Genomic DNA, 22,547 nt, shown 5'->3' on the forward strand with positions numbered 1-22,547 from the left:
ACGCGCAAAGCAGGAAGTATCACTTCTTTTGACCAGCCAGCAATGCCGGGCCTGATGCCCCCCAGGATATGGCTGGCCCTTTTGACTGCCAGGACACACTGCTGACTAACATTCAACTTGCTGTTGACCAAAACCACCAGGTTCCTTTCTGTGGGGCTGCTCTTCAGCCTCTTATCCCTATTCTGTGCCTATATCCAGGGTTTCCCTTGTCCCAGGTGCAGCATCCAGCACTTGCTCTTGTTAAATTTCATATTGTTGGTGACTGCCCAGCTTTCTAATTTGTGAAGATCTCTCAGTTAGGCCTCTCAACCCTGGAGGGAGTCAACTGCTCCTCCTGGTTTATTTTCACCTTTGAACTTACTTAAACTTACTTACCTTCAAGTTCTGCATCCAAGTCATTAAGGAAAACATTGAAGAGAACCATCCCCAAAATGGAGTCCTGAGGACCCCACTAGTAACTGGCCTCCATCCAGATGTAAACCCTATTTACTTTAATTCTTTGAGCCTAACCAGTCAGCCAATTGTTTATCTATCATATCATGTATTTATCTAGTTGTATGCTGGACATTCTGTCCAGAAGGATACTGTGTGAGACAGCATAGAAGGCCTTGCTAAAATCCCCCCCAAGTCACATCTACTGTCTTCCTCTGGTCAACTAGATGGGTAACTTCACGGTAAAAGGAAATTAAGTTTGTTAAGCAGGACTCTCATGAACAAATGCTGGCTATGACCAATGACTGCATTGTCTTTAAAGTGTTTTTCAGTAACTCCCAGAATGATCATCTCTATAACGCGATAGTTTTCATCTCTGTTAGAATTATCTGGTATACCTATGGCATCAATGAGAGGGCTTAGTTGCCCTCTTGACTGGTAATGACTGGCAGATGAAATGGGGGAAAAACGATGATTAACTCTGCTTCACTGTCATATGTGGTTAGGTATCTAAGGAAAATGGTTGGGGATAATTCAAGATCAAGGATGGTATTTTGGGGGGTTGCTGGGTGCTACTATTTTAGTTTATCTGTCTTTAAGTTCTGTGTTCTCCTTTAACATTTACTTATTTGCTTGACTTTTTGCTTCATTTTGGAAATTTCCCCAATTCAGGAATCTTTAATTCCTCTTTGAAAGTTTGAAAGGAATTACTGGTCTGCTGTCATTTAGTATGTCTGCTAATGCCAGTTGTGGTTGATAATAGATTTCTCCAGAAGGGAAAGCAAGGGCCCTCACTGTAACAGAAGGCATGTTTACTTCCCTTGTTTTTCTCTCACAATGTGTCTGTGCAGCACCTCCATTCTGCTTTCTTCAGTAAATGCTTTGTTCTGTCATTTAATCTAGCCGCTCCATTGACTTCCCTTTCTCTTCTGACTTCACTTAGATTTCATGTCTTTTGTGCAAGGTGTTTGTGCAATATTGTTTGTGCAGGAAGAAGTCACCTGGGAAACTACTGCATTTGTTTGTGGTATTGGGCAAGGCTTCGAAAGTTCAAACTATCTTCTTGTAGATTATGCAAATGGGTCACTTGATGCAGTCAACAGTAAGCATCAGTATGTATAAGCAGGCTTTTCTACCTTCCTGAGAGAATCAGCAGCTGAGCTGCTTGTAGCTGAGGCTCTGTGTTGCTAAGACTTGTGACTTTTGAGCTCAACTGATCCAACCAATATGCCTGAAAATGCAACTCTGTATTTCCTGTTTAGTGAGTTACTGCTTCTTGTCAGAGGATCTTCCTCTAATTAGTCAGACTCCCAGACCTTAAGACATACAATTTAAATCTGGAAAGAATGACAGTTATTTGCCTTCACCTTGCATCTTTCCATAATGCCGGCCTTGCATTGCCAGTCCTGCAAGGTATGTGCCTGTGGCATTTTGCACTGGGGAGGGAGCCGTTCCCCATCTCATTTGTTTCTGCTCAGCTCCAAGCGCTGTTAAGCAGTTGGTAGCTCTTTCTGTGTGTGTGTGCCACAAGTCATCATCCACATGGAGAAAACATACTGATAAGGTGCTTTTACAGTTAGATCATTAATGCATCTTTTTTCTTCCACCTCACTTCAGGACACATTTACATGTAAGTTCCTAGCCTTTCTTACCGCAGTGTCGTATTCATTGCATTGCTCATTTTTCAAGGAGGTAGGAAGCAATTTGAAAAAATGGAGATTTGGGAAATGTGTCCTTTTACTCCTACTTGCAGTGAAAAATGGGTTGGTATTGCACATTTGTATCATCTTAAACGTGGATATTATGGATTTTCCCTATTTATTGCTTTAACTACATACTTAGCGGTTCCTGTACTGCATTGAAAATGTGCGTGCCTTTCCTTGTTCCCAGCATTGTGATCTACATAGAGTCATTCCTCAAGTGATTTTTATGGCACTCCTGCATCTTAAATTCCCTTCTGAATATGTCTCTTGCATCTTTTTGGCATTTTGACTACTGCTCATGTTTGTCATACCACTTGAGTTACCTTCAAATCTGCTGCTGCTGCTTCTGCCTTGAGTACTACATCTCTTCAACTACCTGTGAGTGCCATAGGCAGAAGATTCTGTCCTTTCAAGCTAAGAATTCTCCTCCTCTCCCATCTTGTCAGGCTTTTTCCATCATCTGGTTCTCTGCTTTTTAGTCCACTTCTGTCTTGCTGCATTTGTTCCTGGTATCTGATACTTTTCACTGCACTTCTAGTTTGCCCGCTATTTTTTTCTCTGTACCAATTACTGAGCTTGTTAGAGTGAGAATGTTTTAAGAGCACAGCAGACAAAACATTTCAAAAACTTATCATTTGCATTTTTTCTTGTTTCCATCTCTGTTTTAAAATACGGTTATTACGTTGTTTTTGTGATAAAGATTTGAGAAGGCGTCCTTACGTGAAACAAAGAGAATATCAGAGAAAGACATAAACAGCAGTGAAGTTGTATGTTTAGTGTTGAGAACCAAAGGCAAGTTCTCATGTCTGTTAAGTCAGATTTAATTTGATTTTTATCAAGAAGTTATAAGAACACACAGAGCAAGTGAATTGATAGTTTTGCTAATGGACAGTATCTCTAGAACAATTACTCATTTGTGTTTATACTGCAAACAATATTTTTTCCTCTCTCCTCAACTCGATACCCTGATAACTTGATCCTGTATATTTCCTCATTTGTTGTTATGATATCTAAACTTGCAGTTAGTGGGTTTAGAAGTGGTCCCTTTGGGTTTTGTAACTTGTCAGGAAAGCTTGCTCTCCCATGCTTGTGAATTACAGTAAAATCTTTATTTTTTGTGACTGTACAAAACAAAGAAATTAGACAAGCGTTTCTGTGGAAAAGTATGTTACCTCAAGAACATTCCTGGCATCAATGAGTTCTCTTGTAGCAGTACCAACTTTTATACGCAAACCTTCTTTTTATTGGCATGTTTTTTGTCCCTGATCTTCCAAGTGCTCTAGCACATGCTGAACTCCTACCTATCAGGCTTAGCCTGGATTAGATATTCTGTTAGGTAGCATGGGATCCCAATGCAACACTTCAGGCTAGTGAGCTGATCTGTGTATGCATAAAGAAAGAAATACCAAATGTGGATAAGGTTATCTTGTTGCATAAAGCATATTCCATTGGTGAGATCATTACTAGGATAGGCCCTCTTCTGAAAATAAACACTTAAACTTCTGTTAGGAAAAATAAATAACTGAAATTTCTCCTGTAATAACTGCACGTCTTGGGAACAGGCTGTACTGGATGGAGACAATTAAGATCAGATTCTTAACTCTATCCAGGAGAATATTAAAGGGTGAGCTTCATCGATTTCTATAAATACTTACATTAGCAGGAGATCTCAGGAGCAGGATTTCTCAACTAGTGTGTGCACAGCTAATATGGCAATATTTAATGGCTGACACACATTCAAGCTAGAAGTAAACTGTATGAGTTTTGGGCTTGTGTTTTGTGATTTTTTTTATTTTTATTTTTTAATGAGGATAACTGACTTGAAACAGTTTATTTGCAGCCACAGCAGACACTTTGTCCCCTTAAGTACAGTATCACTTTTTATGATAATGAAGTTGTAGTATATATAAATTTATGAATGTTTTGAAGAAATTCAAGAAAGAAATTCTGTTCGTACATGATGGCCAGACAGGATGATTGTATTGCTCTGCTCAGGATTAAACATATATTCCTCTTTCAGGCTGCCAGTTTATTTTTTGTGACAGTTAAATGTTAGGTCGTTGTTTGGTTTGAGACAGTCTTGTCCAAAGCTAGAGTTATTGTTTCTTTTAAATGCTCATGGTTTCTGGAAACAAACATATTTATGAAGTTTCAGAAGACACATGTACTACTGTCACTGTCTCCAAACCTTTACTATTCTGCATTAGTGATTTTTATACATTTAGCTGTTGTCTTTATGTAATTTCTTTGTGAAGGACTATACAAAGAATTACTTCTAGGTGTAGAGCTTGGATTTCCAGGATTAATATTAAAGAAAAACGTCTGCATTCTTAAGAAGTATTCTTAAGATACACAATGGTATCATACTTCAGAAGGTTGAGTGGGCAGTTACATTTGACAGCGTGTGTTTAAACTGGACATGTTTGTGCTTTGAAGTGAATGAGACCTTAGGTTTTCTTAACTTTTTAAAATGAAATTTCTTCCAATTGGTAGGGGTTAGGCAGAGGAGGAGTCATGCTGTGTGTTTTTTCTTTGTTTATTTAGTATGCTTAGTTCCTGTTCTTGAAGAGATGTCTGGGAAGAGACAAATATTTAATCTGTGCAGTGCCTGTATTCTCAGACTTTGCTGAACTGTGCCTGCTGTGCCTACTATGCTGAACTGTACCTACAGCCTGTGCTGAACTGTGCATACAGTGGATTAATGCTAATCTTGCTGTTGATTTTGGATTATACTAGGGGTTTTAAGTATGAATTAAATGAGATAGAGGACGTCTCCAACAATGCGGTTGTCTGCTAATACTGCATATTAAAAGCTTGATAAGTAATTTTGAGTTATATAGGCTTACATGTTCCATGTCTCCTCAAGCTGTGTTACACCATGGGTAGATTTTGGGTCTTACCTGTCCTACTGAAACATAACCAAAATATAAATTTATTCTTCAGGTTTGCTTATAAACTGTTCCTAGCCACTTGTGAAATAATTCTTCAATTTAACACTGATTTCTTGCATGCTTTAGTGTTCTTTTGTCTACATTAGTAATACTTTTCTTTTATCTGCAGAAAGCCACTACTCCTGTGACAAATGGAATTGTCCAAGATGAATTTTTTGTGAGTTTGAAGATGAGCACCTACCTGGTAGCCTTTGTTGTTGCAGACTTGAAAAACATCAGTAAAGAAACTAATGGGAGTCTGGTACGTTTATTCCTCTTGTAAGTTCCCCCCCCTCCCCTTTCCCAGTGCAGCCAAAGAAAACAAAACCATTAAAAAAAATCCACAAACCAACGAGCAAACACAAACTTTCTACAAGACCTAGTGACTCCCTCCATGAACCCCCACCCCATTTATTTATTTTCTTGTTTTTTTTTTTTTTTTTGATACTTATCGTAGGTACAGTATTATGCTTATTTTGGACAATGACCATATGCTTTAGGCTGGATTGATGTCAGGGCTTATACCAGACTGAGAAGACTTCTGCAGCGTGGGACTCAACATCAGGGCTTATTAGTAGTAGGAATTCACAAAATCTAAAACTCCTAAGAGCTTTCATAACTGGAAGCTTTTAAAACATTTGGTTTTAATACTTGATCTGTGAAGGATTAATGTCACGGAACCAAGAATGGTTCAAAAGATGTACAGAAACAGTATGGTTCCCAAGGGAAGCAAACATACTATTTACATCACAATACACTTTGTCATATGTGTTCAGATAGAGCAGCAAATATGTTATATAAAAAAAAATACCTAAAAAAAACCAAAACCCTCTACCTTTCAATAAGTCAGGTTTTTATTTATTTATTTATTTTTATGGATATGGACTGCAGAGTAAGTGAGCAGTTTCTGCAATGTGTGCCGTTTAAGTAACTAAATATGAAAACATGATAATACTAGGAGTTGTTCCTTAATCTTATTTTAAGAAATGCAGGAGTTTCAGGTAGGCAGTGATTTTAATGACTGTAGCTGGAACTGTGTGGAGAAATGTTGGAAGTGTCAGTAGGTACTTAGAAAGAGCCAAGAGTTGTGTGGTGTTGTAGAGGGAATAGTAGCACTACAGAAGGAGAAGCCCTTTCCAAAACTACTAAAAATTGCTGTCTTCCAGGCTAGTGAAGCAATGTCATGATCTATATCTCTTTAATCTAGTATACAGAAGTAAGGATGCTGGTCAATACAATTTAATTTTGTTTTGGAGAAGTATTTCTAATTATAGTTGAATAGGATGGACTGCATATAATGTAACTTGAAAAGGTGAATTTTTTGTGCTTTTTTTTCTTTTTCCCTTGTGGCTGCTATTCAGCTCTATAGCCTTTTTCCTGGGAGGAAATTGATTGCTCTACAAAATGTTTCATGTTTGCAGAGAGAAACAACTGTCTGTGTGGTGTGCTTTCCTTTCTCCATAACAGAATTATTTGCATGGGTTATTGGTATCATAGAACTATGTAGGAGAAGAGAAAAAGAAGAAATGATGTATTCTGTCTGAGGGAGGGTGGTTCTTCACTGTCCTTCTCCTTTATTCTTACCAAGCAAGGTTTAGCAAAACTAAGGAAGTCTAGCAGAGCTTTAGAAGGCACCAGACAGAAACAGGCTAGCAATGTATAGTATTTACTAGCTTAATGACAGGAAGTCTGAAAACGATCATACCAGCTCAGGGTAGAGTCTAGCTAGTGAGTTCTTTGCTTGCCAAGAGTGTCTAATAGTCCAAGAGAGACTGTAAGAACACTTCCAGACTGTAAGACTGTCTTTTGTGTTTGTGTATGCATCTAAATGTGGATGAACCTGTAACCTAATCAAAGCTATTTTCATGATAGAGCCACTTCTAAAGCTTTTGTAGCTGTAAGTTTCAAAGTCTGTTCTCTTCTCTGTTTTGACTAGGTATCTGTCTATGCCATACCACAGCATATAAACCAAGTAGAGTATGCTCTAAACACGGCAGTGAAACTTCTGGAATTTTATCAAAAGTACTTTTTAATAAATTACCCTCTTGAAAAATTAGGTAAGTTCTTTTGAACTTTTTTTTAAGCACAAAAAGAAACCCTAATAAATTCTGAGAAATGCAGGGGAACTTTAATTCTTCTCAGGTGTCTTTTAAATAAATAAATACATAAGATGGAATAAAACATCTCTGAAATAAGGTTGCCCAAACATTATTTTCAAAATCCACTACATGTTTCATTAAGTGTACATGCCAAGTGATCCACAAGCCAGAAAATTGTGAACTTTTGAGAATGGGTTATTTATACTTGTATGTAACATCAAAGAAACAATTCAATGTACATTTAATGTGATGCCCTTTGATAGGGAGATAGAGAATTCTCAGACAGAACAGTGTTCACCAGTGTGAAATCTGTAACCTGACTTCTCTGCATGTATTACTGTGATTGGAAAGGTTATTAAATGCAGTCATCTAACATGCCACTTTCAGTAGTGGCAGCTGCATTTCCTGGTTACTCATGTGCATGCAAGATCTAAAGGCAGTGTGTAGTGCTTTAAGTTGTTTGTGTAAGAATACTGCTAAAGAAACACGGCTATAAATCCATGAGGCTTTCATGCTTGAAATGTGACTGCATGCCCACACCACAGGATTTAAATAATGATTTTTTTTTCATGGATTATGTAATAGAATAGATAGACTTGAAATATGCTTTTAACTAGCTGTTTTCAATAGCTTCTTTCAAATCTTTTCCAGATCTGGTAGCAATTCCTGATTTTCAGTCTGGTGCAATGGAAAACTGGGGCTTGGTCACCTTCCGAGAAACAACACTGTTGTATGACAGTAAAACTTCTTCAGCAAGGGATAAAAAGCTAATAACTGCAGTGATAGCTCATGAGCTTGCCCATCAGGTATTACTAGATTGGGGAGGTCATTATTTGTTTTTGTTTGTTTTTTTGTTTGTTTTTGAATGCAATCGTGTTTATTAAATTCACATCTGCTTCCACTGCTACTAGGTTGTGCATTTTATCTTTTCCGAATACCTGCAAGAGTATTTTCTCCAGTGCAACAGGCAGAGTGCAATTCTGTCACTGTCTAATTACCGAGTTATTCATGCAAAAGCATGCTGTGGTTTTGAATAAATTTGTTTTTGTCACAAAATAAAGCTGAGGATGGATGGAGTGTCACTGTACTCCTTTGATTTTATTTCAGAAAAATAATTGGTTTTGGTCTTTTGTAGTGGTTTGGCAATCTAGTAACTATGGAATGGTGGAATGATCTCTGGCTGAATGAGGGATTTGCCACTTTCATGGAGTACTTTGCCATGGAGGAGATTTTTCCAGAATTACATTCAGTAAGTGTTTTCTATAACTAGACTTGTTGTACCTTCATTAAGATCTGCTTTTTAATGTTGACCACGAAGGATTGATATTTATAAACTCATATTAGAAGTCCACTTTGAGTAGCATTCATATCTCTTTATTTTGTATTATACCTCTCCTTCATAGGGCCTTTCATTATATTGGAAGTAGGTTTTCATTTGTTTGTTTGAGTGGGTTTTGTTTTTTTTAAACTTTGGTGGTAGTGTAAATACAGTCTTTGTGTTATAGATAGGTTAAAACTGAAAGTTTACAAGGAAAGCCCAGGTATGTCATTGACCAAGGTTTTTTTTCTCCACTTTTTCCAGTAGCCTTAGGCATCACCAGAGCTTTAGGTTACTAAATATGCCTGGAGTCACTTTTGTCTTTCCATCATTATGGTAATCATGTCTGAATCAGTTTGGGATTCGCGAGTCAGGGACTGGATTTAAAAGTATGTTACGGTCCGACCCAGTGGATGCTGATAGCGTGGAATTACACCACATACATTGTACAAAGCACTGCTCCCAACGGGCACTTCTCTTTACAGACGTGTCTGAAGGAGAGAGAAGGAAGCTTTTTGGTATAACCTAGTGTTGGTTTAAAAACTCACTCAGCTTGTATGGCTTCTGAAAAGCTCTGGAAAACGTAAGCGATTTAAACTTGATCATTCCCCTCTTGTTGTAAAGCATTCCTGTCACCGAATTCAGGCCAAGAAGGGAAGACTGGTGGAACTACATGGAGGGGGCAGTGGAGAGACTACCTCCTCATCCTAGGTAAAGGGTATCTCCTAGGAAGGGAGATAGCAGGGCTACAGGTTCCACTTCAAGAAGTGCTTATGCAATTTGCGTTAGTCATGGGATTAAAAGCCTGACTGGTACTGACTGTTTCCTACTTGCTGGATTGTGTCCCCAGCATCCTAGCTGGGTGTGAATTCTGAGTATTTAATTCACCCTTCTTTTACTACATTAAGAAACTTGGGTTGCAAACTTGGTTCAGTAGAGTTTTTTCTTGGAACTAGGTGTTAAGTTTTTTCATTTGGTTTTTGAGTTTGGTGCTCACCGAAAGTATGCTTCCAAAGTTGTCCTGCTTTTGAGCATGTGTGGTGAGAGGACGACAAAAAGCTACCCTGGTATTCTAACAAGAACATACCTCCTTTTCAGTACTTCGTTCTGAAAGGTGCCTGACAAGGTACCTTCACCTACATCTTGTTTCACCACTTGGTGGTGCCAAAAAGTGTTTTGTTGAACACAAAAAAATCAGTCCAAACAACTGCATTCAAAATGAATAGCTTTAAATTTTCAACTTCAAAGGATTTCTTGATTGTCTCATAAAACAGGCCTTTCCTTCATTTTCTGTAACCCATTAAGATTCACTCCTGCTGTATGGAAACTTTAAAGAGAGTTGCTTCGTTAAATCTCAGTGAAATGAAATAAATAGGAATGCAATCAGCTTCTTTAAAAATAGTTTAAATGTTTAATTGTCGAGGGTTGTTGCATTATGGTAACAATGTATTAAATACCCATATCCTTCATCAAGAAGGAAGAGGCTTTGGTACTGGGATCGCTAGATAAGATGCTGTTTACATGCGCATGAGCATCATTGTAGTCAATAATTTTGTTAGACTTCGGGCATTAACATTGTAGCACTCTACAGAAATAACGCCTTTGCATTCCCTCCAAAGTGAACTAAAAACATAGAGACAAATTGAGCACATACTTATTTATTAAGTACGTTTATTATCCCTAGTGTTGAAGATATATTACTGGAACAAGAGCTTAAGGGTCTGAATGATAATGTAAACACCAGCGTGAGATTCCGCTACTGAAATCTGGAAGGAAAATATTAGGTGTCATGAATACTACCCTGACAATTCTTCTGCTGCCTCCATTGGCAAGAAGGCAAGCAATGGTGTTTCAGACTAATGGAAGAGCAAGGCAAAGACGAGTTTTACTGTTCTGCTTGCCATGTATGTTCCAGCTTCTCAAACACTTGTATGTTCTACCTTCTCAGACACAGATGTTTGTCTTGTAGGATGAAGATTTCCTAAATCTAATATTCAAGGCTATGATGAAGGATTCAATGAATTCTTCACATCCAGTCTCTTCTGCTGTTCAGTCGTCAGAGCAAATTGAAGAAATGTTTGATGCACTTTCTTATATCAAGGTAACTTCAAAAATATTTCAAAATAATCAGAAAGTGATGTATTAACTACCGTAAAAATGAATGTGGGATCAAGAGTAAGTAGGCATGTACTGGCAGTTGTTTGGGAATACCTAGGATCTTTCAGAAGTGTTTCTGAGCATCTACATAATTTTAAATTCATATTTAAAAAATAAATAAATAAAACTATGTACCTGCATTTGTGTCTTTACTTAATGTACTTCTGTTTGGTGCATGGTTCGGCACAAAGTAAAATATTCATGAAGATGTAAGAAGGGACCCAATGGGTGAAACAAATGTCCAGCTGTTTATATATTCTGTTTGTGATAGCAGATTGTAACAATATCACAGGATCCTAAGAAAAGAGTAAGAAAAAGGCACTTATTGACCCTCTTCCATCTTTATTTATTTATTACTCTGCTTTTTGAAAACGATATTTTAGAGACCTTCTGAGTGGAGACTTGCATTCTGGAATGTAAGGTGATTCTACAGCATATCCTGGTTGTCTACAACTATATTATATCTGTTTCTAATCAGTAGTGAGGGATATGTATGAGTTTGTTTTTTTTTTTAAACTTCACAGTGCCTCACTTAGAAATGCATGGGAAAGCAAATAGTTGCATTTGCCAAAGTTTTACTTACTATGTCTCAGGTTTAGATGTCGTGTACCCTGAGTTTGGTAGTATGGGAGGAAAGCCCTTTATCTCTTTTGGATTAGCTGTCATTTTTTCAACACCATGGTTGTAGTCTCATCTAATATGAAACTAGCTCTAATGAGCTAGTGCTCATTAGAAAACTGCGTCTTTAGAAATGCTGCATCTTTCTCTGCTCAGTGATGAAAAGCACCTCCTAAAGCTGTCTTGGTTTGTTTTCTCTTTCTTAGCTGGTCAACCTGTTGTCTGGCATCCCTGAGCATTCTGAGATGCCAGATGGTCTTAACCACAGTGATGTGCATCTGTTTCTTTTGGTCTGTGTTCACTGAATTACAAGAACAGAGATGTGATTTTTCAGCTTCCCATGGTTGTGAAGTAAATTTGGTTTCTGTCCCTAAGTTGTATGTCAGAAGGCATGGCTGTTATTTCAGGCTTCAGGGTTTCTCTCTCAATTAGTTGCCTTCATGGTGAGCTTCTGGAAGCTACACAACATTCATGATCGTGCCTGTAGCTGCGTAACTTCTGCGATTAGAATGCTGTCAATCTTTGATCAAAACTGTGTGATTTTAATGGAAATATTCTCAAAGTGATTAGGTTGGAGTTTCAGTCCATTAGTAAAACGTTATATTCAGACAATTACTTTATTAGTTTACTGGTACTAGCAAGTATGTGCGCCTTCTCCATGGAGATGTAGCAACCTACATCTTGGAGTTTAGGAGTTAAATGAGAAGTTTAGCCCTTGCATTGCCAGAAACGGGTTTTTCATGGCTGTCTTCTTTGTTTCAGAGGCGTTCGTTGCTTAGTTCTTGCTACATTCACATTGTGTTTGTATTCCACTACTCTTGGCCTTGTATCTTAGCTAATGCCCTTGGCAATTTGAGTGGGAAGGCATTTATAACATGGTTCCTAATCAGCCAATAGGGTGACTGTTACTGAATTATACAACTTTATTTTGCTGTACTACAAACTGATACAGGTGAATAGGTGGCCTCTGCATTTTATTATCTGAAATAGAAATTGTTGTATGAAATTATTTTAGCCTGCTAGTTTTACAGGCTGTCAATAACCCATCATGGTGGGTGAACAATCCACCTACAACAACAGTGTGTTTGGTTATCTTTGACAGAAAGAAAAACAGACGTAGAGCTATAGATTAAGTATGGATTCATGCAAGAGAGGAAATAATGACCATGTTCTGGAAGTCTATAGTAAGGGGTATTCCTACAGTTTAGTGAATAATTAAATCAACAGAGTTCAGGCAACTTTCAGTTTCAGGCAACATATTACTTTACAAACCAGAATTCAAGAGTGTATGAGAACCGTACATGCTCCCATGAAAATCTACCTTGTAATGTTTTCTTGATCCTTTCTTTAAAATATTATGAAAAACTTAGTGTACCTTTATCTTTTTGTGATATGCCTGCTCATCTGCATTTAGGTGTACAGTATGCAAATCCTTAGGTAACTTATTTACTCGTGGCTATGATGTAAGACCATTTCTGTGGAAATAGAAATGCAGCTGTTCAGCTATCTCAGTCATGTCTACAACAACAAAAACACCTTTCTGTCTATGCATTCCTGTCCACTTTGAAACTGGAACTACTCTTAGCTGAGTTGTTCAGTATAGATGCAAGTCATATAACTGTTGAAGGCTGTCTCATAAGTGCAGTTCTGTATCATAAAGAAGAGTATTGCTAATGAAATAAATCAGCCAGCAGAGACTTACCAATTAGAATGCAATATTTGTTAGATGATAATAACTGGGAGGGGGTGGGAATTCAAGCATTACTAGCCTGTTTTATATCTGTATTTGGAGTCTCTGAGATATTCAAAATCTTTTTTCCAAAGCAACTGGGGAAAAAAAATTCAAATGGTATTAGTTCTTTTTGTAACCATATTTGAAGTTGATGAAATATTCAAAAATACTTTTCCAAAGCAACTGGGTGTTAAAGGTAATTATTCTGATAAAATAAAATTTGGGATAAAAAAAAATTGGTATAAAATCTGCCACCTTTTTATACCTTTATTGTAGTGTGAAAGAGGTACAATATGTATATGCTCAACAAGTTCTGTACCTTTTAATTTACCAATGTTTTCTTTTTTCTTCCCTGTAGGGGGCTTCACTTCTGTTGATGCTGAAGCACTATCTCACAAAGGATGTTTTCCAAGCTGGCATTGAGGTATATTTGCATAATCACGACTATAGATCTGCCCAGAGTGATGACTTGTGGGACAGCATGAATGAGGTATTCATCTTTAATATTCTGCTCGTGTTTTTTTACTTCTCAAAATGTGTTGTGCATTTTGGTTTGTTTATTAATTTATGAAGAAAATGGGATAATATACTCCAGATAAATGTTATGAAGTTCATGCTTATTGTATTTCCATCATATAAATATGGAGATTGTTGTAGCTTCTAGGACTCCATTCAGTATCATCCCAAAAAAGTGCTGGAAGTGGGTAAACACTACCATATCTACCATGTGTGGACATGTCATCATCTATATATATATATATATACATATACATATATATGCTCCCTTGAGGTGCATTGTTGGTGTGTTAAGGCCAGAATAAAACTGGTCATCTTAAATGCAGGACAAAAGTTTCCTTTCATAATGGAGCTGAATCCAAAGTCTGTCGATAAATATTTGCATCCTGAGACAATCTTCACATACCTTTGTTTCAGTGGAAGCTTCTGTTTCAACAAGTAGAGCTGGGGTTATATGGAAACAGATTTTCAGATGGCCTAGTTCAGCCACTCTCAGATGGGAAGGCAGGCAAGATGGGTACACAAGAGTGAGGGCGAGGGTGTGAAAGCAAGGCTGCGAGAGGATGTGTAATGGAGAGTGAGTAGTGGGAGGGTGAGCAGGGGAGGGCCGGGGGGGGAGGGCACAAGGAGGCAGGGAGAGGGCAGGGGGCTTTGGGTAGGGGATAATGTGCATGCAAGGGGGTAGAGTGCAAGGGTGAAAGAAGTGGGGGAAGAGTGAGAGGGAGGGAGTGCAAAGAACAGAGCACTTGATGGGGAGAGTGTGAAGGAGAGCATGAGGAAGAAGAGAGAGAGAAGGAGAGATCAAGGCCAGGTTGGATGGGGCTCGGAGCAACCTGGTCTAGTGGAAGATGTCCCTGCCCATGGCAGGGGGTTAGAACCAGGTGATCTTCAAAGTCCCTTCCAATCCAAACCATTCTGTGATGCCAACAAGAGTGAGCTGCTAGGTATCCCTGATCTTAAGCTGTTTGGATGAAGGAAGGGAACACATCTCCCTGTCTCTGTTCTGTGTGGTATGTATTAAATTCTCTGAAATACACATGAGGTTTCCTCATAGAGACTGAGTGGTAGGCAAGATATTAATGTTTAGTTCTGGTTGTTGGCATCCATCATATGATATCTAAACTTTTGCAGAACTGGAGCCATTGTTAGTTCTTGTCGGGGTGGCTCTAAATTTGTTTATGTAGTTATCCACAGTCACTAGTTTGCCAGCTAGTGATGGATTATTTTTGGTATCAGACTGACTCTCTTATGGTAAAGAACTCTTGTTTTAAGTGTTGGGGTTTTTTTGTTTGTGTTTTTTTACAATGAAAAGTAGATACGCCTCTCCTAAATGAAACCTCTGACCAACCCTCCAGCCCTTCACACATACTGCAGGGGCAGCTTCATCTGCTGAAAGTTGCCTTTCTGTGATGTGCTTACACTGTTCCCCTTTTCCCGTGTGTCCATAGCTGGTTGTACCTCGTTTTGTGCCTGAGTCTTTGGGGTTTGGGATTTTTGTGTTTGTATATGTGTTTTTGTTGATTGTTGTTTTTTGTTGTTGTGTTGTTTTTTTATGTAAGTGTAAATACTGTTAATTCTGTTTTGATTAACCTGCACCTCATGTACACTCCTATGTCACTTTTTGCAAGGCTCGTGGGTTAGCTGGACTGGTCTGGTATTGCATCACATTAATTTACATTGAGACCTTTAATAAAAGTCCTTCCCTGAGAAGGTACCAGATTTCTTGCACTTCCTTTCCATTGGTTTTCATCTGTTGCCTCCTTGAATTCACTGAAATGTACTGTCCCTGTATCCATTTTCATTTGTTTTGGTGTTCTGTCCGCTTATTTGTATTTTTCTACTTCGAATTCTTAGTTTCTTTTGCTTTTGTAGGTAGTCTTTCACATTCAGACTCTCAACCGGTCATACTCAGGCAGTTGGTTAACAGTCATACCTACCCAGGCTGTACGTCTCATTGCTTTTACAGAAAGGTTAAGGCTGACAGGGACGTCTAGAGGCCATCACGGTCCAGCCCAGGTACAAACCATCTCCAGATGGCTTTTGAATATCTCCACGGAGGGAGACCCGATAGCCTCTCTGGGCAGCGTGTGCCCACGTTCAGTCACCAGTACAGTACAGTAGTGCTTCCTGATGCTCAGGAACCTCCTGTGCTTTAGTTTGTGCCCATTGCCTCTGATCTCGCCACTGGGCACCAGTCAAAAGACCTTGGCTCTGTCCTCTTTGCACCCTTCCTTAAGGTCTTTATAGCCACTGATGAGATGGACCTGAGCATTCTCTTTAAGCTATAACTAAAAAGCTGAATGTGACTTGAACTGAAGACTTGAATCTGTACAGTGAGTAATAAGATGCTGACAAGGGTAACTAGAGAAAGACAGCATGGGTTGGTAAAAGGTATATGCAACTTAAATAATAATGTATTAATTTCCTTATGTTCCTGTTAGCTCCACCTAAAATGTATTTTTGTAAGTTAGAGATAGCATTGTCTTTCTCAGGTTGGACGATTATCTCTGCTAGTAGAGAGGCAGTGATATGTAGACAGTATAAAGTACTTGACCCTCAGTGGTGATGTTGTAGTGCAGACAGTTCTTGAAAGATTAGAAGAGGTAGGAGGTTAAGCTATACAAATGGTGGTAGGTGGGATGCCAAAAAAAAAATCATACAAAAAAAGCCCTGAATGTAAAGAATTGCTTTACTGTTTTATTATACAAACACCATCACTTTAATTCAATTTCTAATAATGATTTCAGAATTTAAAAAAGATCTTTAACATGCATGTAGGACATGCAGGATCTGAAACATGCATAAAATACCAGAATACCAACAGTGAAAGTGAAAGTGAGGAAGGTGGGTTAGGTCTGGGGAGCTTACCATAACTTCCTTTTCCAGAGCATTCTTGTCTCTATTTTCTCAACATACCAGTTTCACCTATCGAATGTTTCTAATTTCTCTTTCCACTGCTTGACAAGGAGTGTCTCTGCTTGAGAAAATAAAAAAATTTGTTCCCCTAATTTATTGCTCATGAAATTTATAGTCTCAGTGTCAAAGTGACTCTTCACTAATACAGAATGTTGCTACTACTTATGTGGTAAGTTAAGGAGGGAGATTTTTAAAATGTTTGTATTTTTGTAAAAATTTTAAAATTTGCCATTTTCCTGTTATACTATGATTGTTTTTTATAGATCACCAATGGAACACTAGATGTAAAAAAGTTAATGAAAACGTGGATTCTGAATAAAGGATTTCCTTTGGTGACTGTCGTCCGAACAGGAAAGAATATCTCTATACAGCAGGAAAAATTTTTATATCGTGTGGAACCAGAAAATTGGACATCAGATGCAAGGTAATCACCTTCTTACTACTTTCCATACATTAATATATATCGGCAGATAACTTTTTTGTATCATGTACCTTTCTTATTTGTGTTCAGGGGTTCTGGTATTTTGTCTGAATGCTGGTAGTAATAAAGACAATTTGCCATAAAAGTGTATGCACTTAGCATCTGCCTTGAAAAATAACTGATTATCCATGCCTATTTTCACCCTAGCAACTGCTAAAACTCTGTGAGCTTCCTTTGTAAGCTCAGTTTTTTCATTTACATGTTTTTCTGAAGCTTTTAAATTTAAATTAAAACGGTACATTGCAGAAGTTGCTGATGCACTTATTTCAGAGCTTATACTCCTTTCTGTCAATATTCAGTGTGCGTCTTGCACATTGTTAGAGCGAAGTATAAAAGCTAGAATCAAAACTTTCTTGGTGTAAAAATTTTAAGAGGGTACTAATGCGTGACAGCAGATGGCTGTCTCATTGAGTTTCCATTGTATCAAAAAATAAAACGTACATGTATAAACACTGAAGAAGCAAAAGTGAAGAAATTGTTAATTGTGAAAATAAATCTGTTACAAATACATGATGGTTGGACGAGATGATCTTGAAGGTCTTTTCCAACTTTAATGATTCTGTGTTAATGATTCTATGGTATCTTATATTAAGAACCTTAACTGTATTTCATAGCAAACCAAAGTATGTAAGCTTGAATCCTTTTGAGATTTTGGGGGTTTTATTCAGTTGTTTGAGGTCTTAACAATAATTGAGTCCTTAGCATCATCTTGCAGAATCAGCCCTGTGAAAGGGCCTGTCTTTTGAAATGCTGTAAGTTATGGGGCTATGTTTTATTTTTGTTGTGGGGAAAAAGGAAAACAATGTGTGATTGAAAGGGAAGGGAAGAAGGAAAGGATTATTAGGCTTAATTATTCTCTGTCTAGTGGATGTCAATTGGGGAAGTGCATGAAAAGTTTTTGAAGAAGAGTACTCTGAGTCATTCACAGTAATGGTCCCTGTCAAAATTGGAACACATGTACAGTTTGTTTTGCCCCACTTTAAAGCTGTATTTTCCTCTAAATACACACGTCATTATCATCATTGTGAGACAAGTTAGCATTTATTCTTCCAGTTTGCAGTTCACTTGGGTCAGTCTTGGTGGTGTGCAGTCAGCTATGGTTTCTATTACCATGATTTGGAATTTGAGTCTTGTATTTGAATCGACCTAAATTTTTTTTGAAAAATAATGATACTTGTAAAACTTAAGGAAGACTGAACACTGGACTGAAATAAAAATAGTACTGGCCAAATTTTTGAGATGTTCTGTCCACATGACTTTGGACAAGGTACTTAGCAGGCTGGAACTGAGGAAGAAGTACTAGGAAATTCATCCACTTCTCAACATGGTGGGAATAAAAAAAGAAATTGCTGTATGTGTTGCACATGTTTTCTTTGATCACATTCTGATGCCATGCGTGTGGGGTTTACACTTTGTTACACAGCATTATATGGTTCTGGTACTTTTATTATATTAAAATGTTTTAAATTAAAAACTCAGCAAACCTTCAAAACAAATAATGAACTGTAAATAATATGTCAGTAAATATTTGCTTTCCTTTGCAGTTATCTGTGGCATATTCCTCTCACCTACATGACTAATAGGTGCAACTTTACCCATTGCATTAACGCATACTTACTGGACCAGAAGTCAGGTATGTGACTTAACTTTGGAAGCAAGTTACTTATGCGTTGCAGATTGCAGGTCTTTCTGAGCACACACTTGCATAAGATGTGAAGATGAAGACACATAGTATAAAGTAATTGCAGAGATCTGGAGCCAGGTACTACTATTAGTGTCATCAAACAGTGTCATTAGAGAGATGAGTTCCCATAGCTTTTTATGTACAAGTAAAAGGCAGCAACTGAGACAGAAGCAGATTTGCAGTTTGTTAAAGCCTGTACTTTTCTCATCACGGTGCATGCACAAAACATTTTGAACTGCATGTCCTCTGGAGAGTGAGTACTGTGACAGTTGCTCTGCCAATATACTGAAATGTAAGGAGGTCATTTTCCACTCAAATATTACTTACTTTGTTTAAAGTTACAAGAAAGTATTCCACCTGGAATAGATTAAGTTCTTCAGAAAGCTTTTGTACAACTTGAAATTCTTAGATCATTTCACATAAACCCTGCTTTTGCTGCAGCAGTGAGTTTGAATCCTAAATTGCTAGTCCATATAGCTTTTGTTTGTTTTTAATTCAGTCCTGTTTTTCTCCATGCCAAGTGAATAGCTTCTATACAGTTTTACGTAGTACTATGTAAAAATCATTTTGGCCGTCTCCCCGTTGGTTCCATTGACTGAATAGCTTTTCTCTTATTTAGGCTGGTCTGGCTCACTGTTTTACATCTGCTTATGTATTTCCTTCATTGAATTTACAATTCAGCGTATTTAACTTGCAATTATATTTAATGCATAAACCTATCTCCCACCTCTGCTGTTCAAAATAATACCATAGAAAATTAAAATAAAATGCTTAGAGCTGCTCCTGACATTTTTGCCGTTTACTGATTTTTACAAATTACCAGCCCTCCAACATGACTCTAGAAATACTATAATTAAAGAAAAAATGTATATTATTTTTTATTATTCTGACATGCTTTTACAAAACACTCATTTATTCCTGGCCTTTGTAATTTGAGCTGGAGGTTTACAAGCAGTTCTTATGAATTATCAGAATGGAAAAATAAAGCTGTTTAACGGAATGTGTTTTTGATCTTATTAGAATGAATAGGTAAGCAGACTGATTACATCTTTTTGACCTTAAATGTCCCTGTTGGCGCTCTCATGTTCACCTTACTAATTCCTCATTGGCTGCAGATACTTGGATGTATAGGATATGAGAGTAGGAGAACAGTACAAAAGAGTTTATGGTAGAATTTCACTAAATTTCAAAGGCATCACAAATGCTATGTACACTGACATTTTTGGCAGGAATTATAGAATCAACTGAAATAAAGAATTTTGTTTCCTATATCCCAAAAGTCCCTTTTTTTTTTTGTATCTAGCTGACTCTGAATCTAGAGCGTGTCCTTTCATCCAACTTAATGTCACCAGTATTTGTCTATTTATTTTTCTGATGTGTGTCACTGTTTATATGTATGTGTTAGTGGGCAGAGAGGAAACCGGGGTGTTTAAAAGGAGAACTGTACAGCAAATCTCGTACTTAGTGAGGCCTGCAAAGGCCTATGAGTTATTAACTGGTTTGCTTGTGCAATGTTAATAGACACGAGAGTGGATATGGATTCAGTATGAAAGCACCTCATAAATTTACTTATGATCGAGTCAAAATTCTTAAAACTTAACTTGTTCCTATCCTGTGCTATCTACCTTTTTAATTTGAAAGCATGCTTTCATTTGAGATAGTATAGCTTAGTCTCTCTCCTATCATCTACTGCTGTGTTACTATACTGCTGTGTTACTATGAGATCCCTCTTTCACTTTGCTGTGAATAGTTTGGATGTATTGAATGTTTGGATGTATTGAATAAACCATAACATCCAAACACTTCGTGTGACTAAGGTGCTAGCTTGTTCACTTCCTGAATGGTCTTCTCTGATTGTTGCCTTGTTTTAAATACGAAAACCTAAGCGGGACAGATTTCTCCTGAAACAGTGCCAGTGAATGGGAAACAGTACTCTCATTCCCTTGGATAAGTTAGTTAACTGTCATGACAGAAAATTTGTTAAGTAGATCCCCAGCAGTGTCATTGACATAGTGCAAGCTGCTTTCCAGTTAAAATGAAAAATAAACAAAAAATAATGACAAAACCTGTGTGCCCTGGGCATTTTGTCGCTTTTTGTTTTTATTTTTCTTTCCACATCTAAAACTACCAAAATTACCATTTACCAAATTAAGCTACTTAGTGTACATACTGGAGCTTCCACAACAGTATTCAGTAAGCTACGTTTGGCTTTTAATTCTTTTTGGTGGTAGGATCATTGGTAGAATACAAAATTACTCGCAAGCCCTGACTGTAAATGTGCTCCCTTTTTTCACTGTCTTCTTGAGCCTGAGGTTTGATCTGGCATGTTGAAATAATTATCCTGATCTCAAGAGCAGTAAGATGTGTCCAAGCTATCCTGTACAGTCCTCATCAGTGACAAATGTTCCAATTTCTGTTTCTGGGTAGGACAGGTTTACCTATTAAAATTCTTCACTGTGCTGTGACCACAAGGCATTATGTGCCCTGTTGTTTTTCCTGTGTTGTTTTTCCTTTGTTGTATTCTAGAGTGCATAGATGCAACTGGGGTCAGACTATGATATTATCCAGTCAGTCAGATGTAGCACTGAAGGAAGATGTACAGTCTAGTATTATAAAGCTTTCACTCTGAACATTTTTGCTAGCTATTCCCTCTCATAGTAGGGGGAACTAGTGAGCCAGAAAAGATTTGTTAACTCTCTAGAACCAGTCTACTTCAAAGATCTGGATTTGAAAGAACAGGTGCTACACCTTTGTCTGCTATTAACTGGTTGTCTGTTTGTTAGCCGTCATTGAACTTCCAGAAGAGGTGGAATGGATAAAATTCAACGTGGACATGAATGGTTATTACATAGTACACTATGCGGAAGACTGGAAAACACTGATTGATCTGCTGAAAAAAAACCACACTGCTCTGAGTGCTAAAGACAGAGCTAATCTGATCAACAATATCTTCAACCTTGCAAGGTAAGGTTTTTATACTGGAAAATGTATTTTATATGTGTTTAAGTTTTCTCCAAGTCAAACAAGAATCAGATCTGGGTTCAGATGAAGACTGCTTCAGAGGAGTTTTAATTCAGACTTCATTAGCCTATTGAAACCATTCACCAACTTAAAAAAAAAAAAAAAAAAAAGTTATTTCACTGATGAATCCGTATTGGTGTTACATGTTATCTCCCTGATTTTTTTATCAGCATCCTCTTATTTAAATCACATAAACATATGATTGCTTCCATTGCTGGAAGATGTTGTTTCCTTTGGTGTCTTATAGTCTGCATAGAAGGCTATTTTTCTGCCCTCTGTTAATTAATATTTCACCTTAGAGAAGCAAGCTGTTTGCTGCTCATTTTTTTTACTGGCTCCTATATTGTCTTTCTCCATTAGCACTACAGCTGAATGTTCTGGATGGCCTTTTAGACAGCTGTTTCCTGCATCCAAATACCCTCTTTATGATAAATATTTTCTGAAATCAGTTTTACCTCTTCTTATCTATTTTCATTTTTGTTAATTGAAGGCATGTTAGCGTCACTATCTTCTTGCTGATATTATATGATAAAAACCTTGACATCGAAACCATTTCTTATTACTTTATTTATCAATTCTTCTGCTAGTGTAATGAAGATTATTGTGACTTGGGTAAAGCAGGCAGCATCACTTAAACCATTTTAATGTTTGTGTTCATTGACCTACAGTCTAGGAAAAGAGCCTTTGGAAAAGGCCTTTGAGCTGATCGATTACCTTACAGAAGAGAGCAGTACCGCACCACTCACTCAAGCTTTGTTTCAGCTGAGTCTTATCTACAACCTTTTAGAGAAAAAGGGTGAGCAACAACTGGCAGCACGTGTGATGGTATGTACTATTTTCTTGGAAAATATGGTTTAAAATAATTTGTCATAAAGTTGTTTACAGTTTAATTAGTGTTGACTGTTGAATGTATTATTCAGTAATTCCATGAAGATAGACT

General features: G+C 37.5%; 1 protein-coding gene across 4 annotated transcripts in view; it reads left to right on the forward strand.

Moving 5' to 3' along the window:
• Window positions 1-22,547, forward strand: part of LNPEP (leucyl and cystinyl aminopeptidase) — a 65,929-nt gene that overhangs the window by 33,020 nt on the left and 10,362 nt on the right. For all 4 annotated transcript variants that reach the window (XM_080574168.1, XM_080574165.1, XM_080574166.1 and 1 more), the window contains 10 exons: window positions 5,196-5,327; window positions 7,002-7,122; window positions 7,816-7,970; window positions 8,300-8,413; window positions 10,452-10,583; window positions 13,348-13,479; window positions 16,685-16,845; window positions 18,447-18,535; window positions 21,370-21,550; window positions 22,276-22,432. In XM_080574168.1, the coding sequence (XP_080430294.1) occupies window positions 5,196-5,327; window positions 7,002-7,122; window positions 7,816-7,970; window positions 8,300-8,413; window positions 10,452-10,583; window positions 13,348-13,479; window positions 16,685-16,845; window positions 18,447-18,535; window positions 21,370-21,550; window positions 22,276-22,432 (1,374 nt within the window). The remainder of the gene's footprint in view (window positions 1-5,195; window positions 5,328-7,001; window positions 7,123-7,815; window positions 7,971-8,299; window positions 8,414-10,451; window positions 10,584-13,347; window positions 13,480-16,684; window positions 16,846-18,446; window positions 18,536-21,369; window positions 21,551-22,275; window positions 22,433-22,547) is intronic.

Source organism: Anser brachyrhynchus, assembly GCF_964034855.1.
Source record: "Anser brachyrhynchus genome assembly, chromosome: Z".
Taxonomy (NCBI): domain Eukaryota; kingdom Metazoa; phylum Chordata; class Aves; order Anseriformes; family Anatidae; genus Anser; species Anser brachyrhynchus.